Source organism: Echinococcus granulosus (assembly GCF_000524195.1).
Source record: "Echinococcus granulosus chromosome Unknown EG_S00011, whole genome shotgun sequence".
NCBI lineage: Eukaryota > Metazoa > Platyhelminthes > Cestoda > Cyclophyllidea > Taeniidae > Echinococcus > Echinococcus granulosus.
The window spans coordinates 770,462-782,764 of record NW_020170391.1 but is presented as its reverse complement, the minus strand read 5'-3'; the positions used below and the strand labels follow the sequence as shown (position 1 = coordinate 782,764).

Here is a 12,303-nt window from a genome sequence, read left to right as displayed (position 1 = left end):
TTATTCAACTCGTAAGCAGTAGATGGAAAGTCGCAAAGACGAATGCTAAAGTGGGTAAATAACTCAATTTTGGAGGAAAATGCTCGGCAGAAAAATCCAGACAACCAGCAAACCAAAGCGCTCACGCCATGCAGAGCATTGCGCATAACTTTAAGATGGGAATTGTTTTTTCGTACCTACGTTGAATACGTAGTTTTATTCGCCTTACTAGGAAGTATCATATGTGATATAACGCTTGTTTTACTGGATTATGTGGAGTATGAGAAGGACACAGTAATTAACTTCGTACTTCACACTACGCTACCGCTACTTTCTGCAGAAGATTCTCTCAGTCATTCCTAACATAGCCTTGATAATAGTCCACTAACTGATATCCCTTAACTTATCTGTTGCTGATAAAGACATCATTATTACGATCAACTACAGCTTCTAATTTGAACAGAATGGAAGGTGGAACGGATGTGGTAAGCAGCTATTACGCTTCATGGTGACTTGTCCGACACTTGTGTATTTAAGGAGGCATCTGGGAGCACATTATAAACATTACCAACTTGCACTAATCAGTGATTAATGATGTGCACAGCAAGAATGTCATACTTTCTGTGATGTTTAGTTACTTGACAGTTGAAACGAAAGGCACTTTCATATTGAGTCACTTACTTGAAATAATCCCTCTATGGATTGTAATAACATCTTGTACTAGTAATCTGAGACTCGCTTTTTCAAACAGTTTAATTCCTTACTTGAAGTCATGGTACGAAAACAGAATTTGCTTCCACTTAGTTGAGTGCACAAGGTCCTGGTACTTGACATAAAATAATGGCAGCCTTAAGCGGCGTGTGCAGAACGTGACATTTCACTTATCGTTTCCTTTGCATAATCAGGAAGTGTAGGTCACTCTGCCAAAAGTAAATTTAAAAGGTAACGCTTAAATTATGAATAAATCACTTTAAGGGCAGTTGACACTGCTTGTATCGTAGATTTCCAAACACCCAGTAAATACGGAAAAAGTGGAAATGAAGGATTTCATTGTTGTCCCCTCACCACTTTTACCGCTCCTGTAAAGTGAAAAAGGATAGAGTAGGAAAGTGGTCCACCGATTTCCATGTAGACAAAGGAAAATTGTGCTCCACTAATGGTTGTTAAGCTGCATTTCATTAATGTTTTGAAGCAAATAGTTCCACGTTTCTTTTGGGAAAATCTGAGGGTAATCTGTTTTCCGTCCTACTAATTACCCTTAACGAAGGCCCCAAAAGCATTTCCTAGATGGTTTAACACCTTTAACTGGCGACTAAAATCAATCGACAGTAACAGTTTAATTACCCCAAAAATCTAAATGTAAAATGGGAATGTAATTTGATAGTCCAAAAACTTCTGGCATCAAATAATGCTTTGGAAGCAACTGTTCTTAGTCTGAACAATATACAGGCACAAATAATCTACTTCAACCAAAGCAAAATGTTGAGCCACTAACAGTTTTATTCGCACAAAGTATAGGAGGCATTATAGAGGTACAAAACAGTGTTTGAGGCGCCAAGCAAGTAGATCGACGTATTCTATATTCAGCTTTTGTACTGAGTATTCCTAAAGGATAGACTTCAAGAGAATAATTGTCATTAACTAGATAAGGTTTACTGTTTTAAACAAAATATTTATTTATAATAGGGTACTATTCCCAAATTCACCAAATCATTGATTTGCATAGACTTTACTTATATCATTCAACAAATCCTGCGTTATTTGGCTTCAAGATCATCTCAAATTACGATCTTGAACGCAGATGGCGAAAAGGTAAGCCGATTTTAACTTGAACATATTGTACTAGTTGATGCCTTTTCTATATCTAAATAAGTGATCATTTCGGCAAACTTGACATATATTTTTATTTTAACTTCTGGACTTTCTAAAAAATAATTAACCTAGTAATTTACTGCTTCTTTTGCTCTCTTAAGTTAAGTCTAATTTTACACAAAGGAAAATTCTAACACATTTTTTCTCTGTTTGATTTTTTCTATTTTGGAAAGGGAGGACAGTACTTGGTAAATTCACCTTGTGTCTACTAAAACTACTTATGTTTCACTTCACTCTGTCGCTTGTCTTCCGAGGCTGGTAATCACTAATGTGACTGTACCAGTAAAGCTATTAGCTTTCCAATCTTTTGTTAGGCTAGACAAAACATGCGTTTGTTTGAAAATGATAGTGCAGCAAAACTGTACTTCTAATTCACAAACGAGATTTTTATATTTAGGGAATCGACGGTTTTCTTAAAGTCGGAGAGTAATTTCGCATTAATCTCTAAATACATTTGGGCTGATGCAACTACCAAACGATATTTAGAGTGTTTACACTGGCACCGGTTACAAATATTTTGAACATCCTGATTTCCATCACCCGATACTCACCAGCTGATTGGCATTATAGACAAACTGCCTAAAGGAGATGTTTATTGGTGGGGTACCTTGAAAACTCGGATTCCCAAGTTGATGCAAGTTGTGCTTAATGTTCTCGCTCACTGTGCCTTCCTTTTTTTGAAGCGGAAAAGCAAACGAATTTAAATTAGCATCCAAAAAGTGGTGCAACTGGTCCAATGAAGCGTCTCTTCGGTATGTCGTATATGAGCTGGTCTCATTTCAGATGTCTTTGCTTTTGATTAGAAAATGCCTAGGTATTGTCGTTGAAAATAAAAGACCCTTTTAAAACCCACCGAAAATAAATGCAGTTATTAACTTAAAAAATAAATTGGACGATATTTCATGCAGTATAAACACACACAGTTTTTAACGTAATCAAAGATAAAGATAGTACCAAAAACAGGAAAGCAGTACAAATTGGTAAAACCGATGAGTGGACGTGACTAAATGGAGCTCAGGTTTTCTTACTTTCAGTCACGATATTTGAATATGCTGTGGATTTATAGGAAAGGATTTGGTTTCGGTCTCATGAATCTCTTGCATAAATAGCACTTGAATAAAAGTCATGCTACGCATATTCATCTGATGAGTCTGCTGAGGTTAATGTAAAGGTATTACAGGAAACAGAATACTACAGAATAGCCGAAATATTAGATCATTGTAATGTGGAGGTCAATAAGAAAATTGAAGCTACAAAAATAGACGTGAAATTAACTGATACAGATTAATTTCTCTTACGAAGTTCTCTGAGACGTCTTCGAAAGGCGGGTGAGACCCAAGAGTATATGAAAAAATTTACAGCGTTGTTGATATAGTAAAACTCGTGGTGAATGTACGCTACGCTTGGGTGCATATGCACATCCTTGGCCATGTCCTCTCGGGTTCCAGAGTCATTTGACCAGTTCCCAAAGTGAACTATTAACACGGGAAGTAGGGTCAGGTAAAACACGAGAGTTGCAATGAACAGAGTTAAAGCCGTTCTCCGTGACCTCGGCAGTCGAGCTGATCCATGGCTATGAAGGCGAGCTCTTTTCTTATCAAGGCTGCGTATGGCCAGAAAAATACAAACGTAAGGACCACAGACGAAAGGAAAAGTAACCAATGTTAAAATTAGGTATAGACGGTTCAAAAAGTATCTTAGCCTGGCAGCTGGAAGAGACTTATCCCCCGTCCTATGCTCTTGGATGTGCAAAACGAAGACAGCAGCCTCAAAGATCAACAAAATCGAAGTGGTTATAGTGATGGGCAGAAGAACGCACAATTGACGACGCAGCTTCGATGGAGTGCTCGGTACCAAGATAGATTGCGCCTGCCGTTCCGACCTCCGGGATAGTTCGAATTCATCTTGACGTGCGACAGCTTTTGAGGTGTAATTGGCTTCAGTGCCTGTGATATGAGGTGAAGTAGACTTATTCAGCATGTCGTGGCTCGATGTCTGACCCGACGAAAGCTCGCTGACACTGGAGGTGCATGTTCGCCATTTGCTGCTTATAATCCTCACATAGGGACACCCGATAACTATGAACCGGTCGATTGCAATTGATGTGAGAATGCTTCCCTCAAGTGCAAACATAACATTCCTTGCGTTATCTATAAGTCCATAAGCGAGGTTGCCCACGTTTAAGTCGCAGTAGATGCGAATGTTTAAGAGAATGAAAACTTTGTGCGCAATGTCACACGGAAGAACTATAGTTGCAGTGAGAAGATCCACAACGGCAAGGGCTATAAGGAGTTTTCTTTGGCTGTGCTGAAGACCCTTACGAAATCTGGAACTACACTGTGGGTGGACCATGCGACAACAGTGACAGCAACATAACAAAGGGCTCTGACAGTAGACCAGCAATACGAGTGCATTTCCCACAACACCCAGAATTCCTATGAGGGAGAGAAGACTGACAGAAACGAGAATATAGGTTTTGTCTGTGACTCTCTCTTGAAATACTCGACATGAAAGCCTTTCAATTGACAGCGTCGAATAATTCATTTGGCTTGAGAGGTCAGCATGTAGCGATGGGGGAGATGCAAGGGCAGTGACTGTTTAGTGCACTCCGAACAAATCACACTGCAGCATGTCAGACAAGCGGTTATTGGTCGGATTGTGACGAGGCACGAACGCAAAATTAAGGCCATTGACTCAAAGGTACAACATTTTACTTCACTTCCAAGTACCCTACCATGTCTCCGGCGATAGAAAGCAACACCACACTGTACTGCTTATCTTATCCACAGTCTGATTATTTTAAAACCTTTAAGGAGTGATGTCCAAACGAAACATCTTTTAACATAAACCTGTAAGATATTGAAAATCTCCTGACTGTCGTTTTACGGTTAGCAGCAGACATCTAATTGAACTGTACCACATCAGTACCTAAAAAGTGTTAGGTACTGTTCAGAACTTTGCTTTACTTGTAACAATCGGAATCATCTATGACGTCCCTTGTTATCACCTCCAAGTTATTGAATCAACTGTGGCATTTTAATTTTTGTTTAACTCGGGTTTGGCAGTGGGTCTCTGAGGGCTCCGCCATTGTACCTCGGTCGAGTGGCCTGACTTTTGGGCCATGCGCGTAGCCCTCAAGCCTTTATGAAGGCAGATTGCACATATTCTGCCCGAGTATTATATCTTCTTTCCTCTTCATGGAAGTCTCGGGGCGCTACACAACCTTCTGTGAGCATGCAAACCGCATTGAACTGGTATCGAGGTCACTCCTGATTTGTTCTAGGATACATCATAAACAGCGCAAAGGCCAGACACAGTGTGAATTGTCCGACAACATGTAGCTGTTTGTATTGTTTAACGTCCATTATGATGGGGAATTTTTCGCTAAAAGTGGGTGAAATACATCTTTGAATTAAAAGTAAAATAAAAATTGAAGGTAGCACTAGACTACTGTATCAAACTTTAGTGAAATCTGAAGAATGCTTAAACTAACCATAAAATACGCTGAGGAAAACCTACAGTTCTTACATCAAGTAGAAATTCTATTTGATGAATATGCAATTTATCCGCTTCCATCTGTAGCAGATGGGCTATCGTTCTGAAGCTTAAACAACATTCTCTCCTACGCATTCTGTGAATGGGACACAAGTGCGCATTTACTAGTGTGTTGGATGGCTTAAAAAGTTATCTACAGTAGAGTACTGGATCCGGTTTTACAGTGCAAAACTTGAATTAAAAGCATGCTAAATTGTTTTTACCGTACTCTGCGACAAAGGTGGTAATTTTTACGAAGAAGAGACGGTGGTGAAGAACGTCGACCAAATCACAAAAATCCCAATCTAAATTTTCAATTCGCCCTAATTGAACAAAAGTTGATCATTCCTTTTCGGTAATTTATTTTCTTTTTAGTAACAAACCGTGTTTTGATACCATTACCAAAAAGGGGTGCTAAAGAAAAAACTGAAGGTCACTTAGGGCAATGCAAATAGTGCTGAGATTTGAGGATTTACGAACCATTGGTACGACTATATAAATATTACCTAAGATCGTGCCTGGTATTGTGGATGGAAAATTTCATAGTGACACTTCCATTTTATTTCCTTAATTTGCACTGCAACTAATTCCACGAGATTCGTATACGAACGCAGATATGTCTAATGTTGCCGGTTTTGGGTAAAACAGTTCCTTGTAAACCTATTGCAAGTAGGTGCCTAAAGGTAATGCCAAGACGGTTTCGGTATTTTAATGGCAAGGGAAGTAAATTAAAGAGAAGCAGGTAAATAATGTCGAGTGGATTTGTAGCTATAGGTAAAATGTAACTTCTAACACAAAACTTTCCTCGATAAGTGTATGGCTATAGCTGTTGAGACAAGTATATAGCAGAAACTGCTTGTTCCAGATACATTTTATGTTTTAATAGGATCCTAAAGAATACACAAGATCACATCTCTTCTTTTTGAAGATGAATTTGCATAAATGAGTCTAATTAAAGCAAGGAGAGATTAATCTATGGGTACTGCGACCGCCGGACCGCTCGGGTACGGCTAACGTGGCGTTACAGCGGATCCGACACAAGGGTTCGTCGATATCACATAATTCGCGACACTGTATGGACTCAGAAAAATATTAGTAAATGAACATATGATAATTTTGAATATGCTTTTGATTTTTGTGTCAAGTAGATTGTATCAAAGGGTGTGTATTTTAGGTATCTACATCAACTATAGGAATACTATTTTAAACACATGAGTTGAGTCAATGAAAATAATCAAATATCGCCATATTCGCTGACATCTACTTCAGTTTGTTTAATTGTATCGCATATCAACATGCATAGACTAACATGGAAGATGGTAGTAGCATAGGCGAGAACTCTAAAGATGCACACCAGCGATTTTAGTATCCTAGTTGATGGCATCTTTAAAGTCGCCTATGAAATAACCTATTTGGACTTGATAGTGCAAAACGGGAGAGCTGTTGATGAGGCACCGGAAGTACTAAAGAAACCGGCTAAAATGCTCCTATTGCCGGAAGTCATCGAGCTTTAATTCGCTAGTCACATAGAAACGCACATCAAGAAATAATTTGCCATTCTTATACCACCTTGCTTCGACTTCTCTCGGCTGCCAGTCGAGGGCGGAGTTATATGGGAGGAATGAATCATCAAATCAGTTAAATATAATTAGGTCTTATTTAATCCGATACTGGGGTATTTATTATTTCTGCTTATCGGAATAGAGCTACACATGCTAGGACATTGGTGTGAGAAATGACGAAAGTGCAGGCATGGGTGTCTGCGTGTTTTGTTTAATGCTTAAAAGAGTGATTTCCTCCTTAAAACATGCTACAATTAAGACCTTTAGCGTGCAAATTAATTTCTTGAGGAGACCAAATCGAAAAAAATGATAAATAAATAAGTCGAGTTTAATGAACAAGAATAATGGCTAAGCCTTACCAAATTCCTACTTGTTAAAGTGGCAAAAATCATAAACCTCACAGTTTAAAATAACATTTAAGTCAAAGTTAAAGTTTAACCCGATTTATTGTAAAACAGGCTAAAAAGGTGCTGAATAAAATTTTGCTGGAGAAACGTTTCTGTAGTCTAATCCGAAAATCTCGCATAAAACGTCATCAATGCAATGAAAATTGCCTAAGTAAGACCCCTGGCACTGAACCAGGAATCACTCTCGACATGGAAACAATTCAATGGCATAATATAAGACATCGCTTAAGTTGAGGCAATGCTTAAAATATCAAAACAAGGTTGATGCACGGCAAAGCTACTTCATCTAAGTAACGGATATTAAGAGGTAGGAAAAGAGAGCACGAAACAACATATGATGATTTCGTTCGACGCCCCGCCTCTGGGACAAAACAACCATAATGAATAGGTCATGAATGCATCGTTTTTTACGGTTTTGTTTAAAGCAGCGATGAGACTAAAAGTAACCCTCTATATTTTTTCTCCTACTTGAAGAGGTAAACATCTGCAATCAAATAATTGTATGTACAGCGGTTTGTTGGGAGGTAGATGTTCAGCATTCTCTCTAAAGCAACTCAGAAGAAGACAACTATGCAAATTTTAGTGTTAGTTCATTTATTCCCCATTGAGTTTGATTGAAGCATTCATTTGTCCCAGATCTTGGAGCATTAATTCATGTGAGGTGTAAAGATACAACAATTGACCAAGAGCAGTATAGTAAAGTCCAGTCGCGTAAATACTCAAAGCGGCAGAAATTGCGCTGAACCTTGCCGAACAAAAACACCGAGTAGCTTCGGTTCCAATACAAAGAAAGAAAAACACACAAGATCAAAGGATTTTAACTTGAGACCACTTTTAAACCATTTACAAAGTTATTCCAAACAACATTCTGTCTGAACCAAATAGTTATGCAGGGAATTGTACAAGAGTGAATTATAAAACTAGTTATTGAATTACAACTAATCAGAAGTGTTCTCCAAATAATTTTCGAAAAGAAACAAAGTTATTTCTAGGGATGTGTGAAAACGCATTATTTATTTCTAGAATAACTCTCAGTGGAGATCAAAAATCCAGACATGCTTCCCTAACTCGGGACAGTATTTCTATTCGTCTCTGGAACGGTTCATGTTACATCCAGAATTCTGGAATAAACTAGGCGTGAAACATCATATACATAATTCAAATACAATTACTGCTATGTAACTGAGCCCTCCTTATGCATTCGAGGGTTGAATAAACAGGCATTCATGTGAAACGTTATCCTTCTCTAATGGAAACAGCGTTTTTACTGAAACTTAATAAGTAAAACTACAATATGGTTTGCTTGTGTCACTTTTCCAAAAATTTTGCAGAACTGATGATGGAGTCCTATAACCCTAAATAAACTATCGGGAAAAACGGCGTCTAAATTATGGTGCCGCGCAGTGCGGATTGTGTTAACTGGTGTGTTTGTAATAATCTTAAATAAGCCCGGAAGTAATCCAATTTCACTTCATGTCTGTAGCATTCGACTGACATTTTCACCAATCTTAAGTAAAAGTTAGACTACAACTAGAGAATGGCACTTTGATTGAAGCAGATTTCCATGTTACTCGTTAGCCAACCGAATTTAAACTATGCAAGACACATTTCTGAGGTATAAAAGCATTTAAATCAGAATATAATAGTATGACAGATTATTTACATTGGAATAAACTCCCGCAAATTGATCTTTTTAAGAGAACTTAACCATTTTAAAAAGCAGTAAGTAAGTCACAGCAAAGCATGATTTTTTGAAGGTTTTCGAACTTCTTCGTTATTTTAGTGCAAATGAATGGTGTAGAGGTCACACTACTTGAGTTTCCACAGTCCAGGGTACTGGCTGTGTACTGGTAAATGTACTAGGTGAAAGCACGCTGGAAGGGCGTCTGGTCGTTGCGCGGTTTATCTAGATATACAACTTATTAGAGCAATTTACTTTGCTTTGGTGCCCCGTAACATCAGAACAAGGCGATTTAAATTCATTTTGTTAATGTTTTTTGTAGCTATTTTTGCTGTTTTGTTTTGTTATGTGAACTCGAAAATACAAATTAGGCTTATGTTGTTCATTCAAACTCCTCCATTTTTTGCATGAATGTTGAAGTTAGAAGATTCTAATGCCAAACAACAGTGCCCGCACTTCCAAATTCTCCAGAATATCTGCAATGGCTCAAATATTTAGAAAAGCATACAATTTTGCAGGAATAATGAAGTATAATGTCATCTACGCCTTGATTTTTACCTTTGGTATATCAATAGATGTGACCATAGAAATAAGTATAAAGTACCAAACTTTATAATCTTCTAATAATAAGAAAACAGTGTAAATGATGCAAAGTCAACAAGACACAAAAACAACCACACCTATTGCTCCCTTCCAGCTATTCAAAGGATGATGCGTCAAAACGAACACGGGAGTGGTCGGCTCCCCTTAGTTGCATAACGCACTACCGAAGTTTCGCACGGCCAACAGACTTCTCCACAAAGGTCACGGCCTCTCTTCCTTAATCGCGGCACAGAAGATGCCATGTACAACTTCAACATATAAAGTTCGTCCTGACATTTGATTCGTGCTGGTCCAGTGGCTGACGTCGCCACTGACCCAGCTTGCACCACCCCTGAGCCTGATTAGCGATGGGGATCTCACTCACAACATTCCCCAAATGGGGTGATTTCTACCACTAAATGTGGGTAGTTCAAGACGAAATACTACGATGTTTAGTGTTGTATATTCGTCAGGATTTAAGTCACATTAATAAAAATAATTCTTTACGAGTTTTACGACACTTTTATCTATTTAAATTTGTCTACTGGGAAAAGAAATAATATTTCAAATTTCCGTTTAGAGCTTGAGTCAATTTTGCCGCGATCACTACAAACACCTTTTTTAATATAAATCTCATGTAACTTTTATCCATTCTAATGTAGAATAATCATGTTCTTACCATTTAGCGCAATGCCTTAAATTATTAATGGTTGGGAAGATAACTTTCCTAAGGAATTGTTACCTCCATGTCCATAATGGGGTCCGTATCCACTATACATAAGAATGTGTCAAGAACGCAACACAGAAGATGAGTCGAAAAGGTAATCCAATGGCAAATATAAGTGCAGAGTGGACACAGAGCAAAACGATTTCTACTCTAAGCAACTTAAGCAGTGAAATAATTTAAATTAAAAAATGGGCAAAACTAGATGACCCACAGGAACAACTCCAGAAAATGTAAAAGCAATTTTTTCAAAAAATTAAATCCTGTAAAAATACACATATCCTTTAAGCATTTTCTGACTGTTCGCCCATTTAAATACGGACTTTTCACGGTAACTTTGTAAATGCAAGCGCTATAATCTTATGTGGAAAAAATTGCGTAAGGATAAAGTTCTGCCTTAAAGACACATCCCAGTTGTCCAACATAATTGTGAAATGGAAACTGCCGTGGACTGCCTTCGTCCTGACAACTACACCAAGGCTGTTCATGCAAACATGGTAAAAATATGGCAGTACGGAAATGCTTAAATGATAAAGAAGATAATGGTTAAGGCTTCCATAGGTTTTGGCTAGCTTTTCCGAACTAACTTCTATTTCGATAAACTCAAACCGGGTTTAAATCATCGCACAACTAATGAAAGAGGGTTTTAAAACAAGTTTATCTAAAATGTCCACAATTAGATGCAAGCATAAATATCTATTAGGCACGTTTGATAGATTATCACACATTTACCCGTTCTGTATGCGTGAGAGGCATAATAAACTTTGCAATCAGAACTTTAAAATTATGCTCGATGCTTGGTAAGGTTACATTCCCGTGACGCATCTGCCTAGCGTCTTCCAAGTTGGCGAGTTGTTGGACAGCCATTTTGACTAAAAGTAACCTGCAGGAGGGCACCGACACAATTGAATCTTCTTTTGATTTTAAAAGGGAGATTTCTGAAACTAAGGTAGGTTATGAAACATCTTTGCAATAAAGGACCGCCCTCTTCAAAATAGCTGCTGGTATTCTCAACCAAACGGTAGAAGTAAGTAGATAAGCCCTTTGCAAGCTTAAGATTTTGTACGAAAGCAATCAACGCGAAGCTGGGAATATTTGCGTCAACTATCACCATTTCCATGGACCAAAATGTTGGGAAGGAGAGGTGTGAAAATTCCTCCACGGGAAATCAATGTGGCTAATGAGTTTGACAACCAGCTGTCTGTTGGTAGCCCCATTTCTAGACAGTCACACAAGCCGTAAGTCATAAAAAATCTTAGAGGTGAATATACTTTGCAAAATTTTGCAGTTGCAGTGTCAAAGGCATGAAAACAAAGAGCACCAAAACAGTTTAGGCGACACCACTAAAAGAAGAAACGCCCAAGAAATCCTATCATTGTGCTGCAGATTTTTTGCGGGTTCTATAATAATCATTTCTAGTATTTTTAGAACACAGTAGAAGGGTTTTGAAATTAACATTGTCGTCAAAGCCTCTGCAGCAAACTTTTAGAGCGATAGTGATGACCTCAGCATTGGAAAATCCACGCTGAAGCATAAGTCAATAAGTGAAATGTCAGGTTATGCCTTCACCGAAGTAAATCGGATGGCTGATGAATCAGCCAGCATGTGTATTGATATGCTGAAGACGTGGACGGCATTGATGCTGTGGACAACATACAGAAATGTGCACTCCTTGCGTACGTAACAAAAGCGGAATATCCGCTTGTAATAAGTTTGTACCGAGCTTTACATTTTTAAATTTAAGAACCCAATACAAAGGTTAATCATTTGCTCCCTTTTTTATTTTGGTCAGTATCGCGGCAAAAAATGCACTAATTGAAGAAGTTATAAAAATGAAATAGCCAAACCTTAAGATATTTCAAGATCTTCCCATCTGCTACAGAGATAGCTAAAGTGGGCTAGACATCTAGCTAGCGTTTCCGCCAAAATTCAGAAAGCATTTTATGTCAAGGAATAAATAGA

General features: G+C 38.1%; 1 protein-coding gene across 1 annotated transcript; it reads right to left on the bottom strand. All coding sequences in view use genetic code 11, as the record gives it.

The window, feature by feature from the left end:
• Positions 1-3,135: 3,135 nt before the first annotated feature.
• On the bottom strand, positions 3,136-4,203 carry EGR_02461 (rhodopsin-like orphan GPCR; the record flags this gene model as incomplete). The annotated part of the gene is made up of 1 exon (XM_024491710.1): positions 3,136-4,203. The coding sequence occupies one exon, from the start codon at positions 4,201-4,203 to the stop codon at positions 3,136-3,138; it is 1,068 nt and encodes a 355-aa protein (XP_024353861.1).
• Between the last annotated feature and the right edge of the window lie 8,100 nt (positions 4,204-12,303).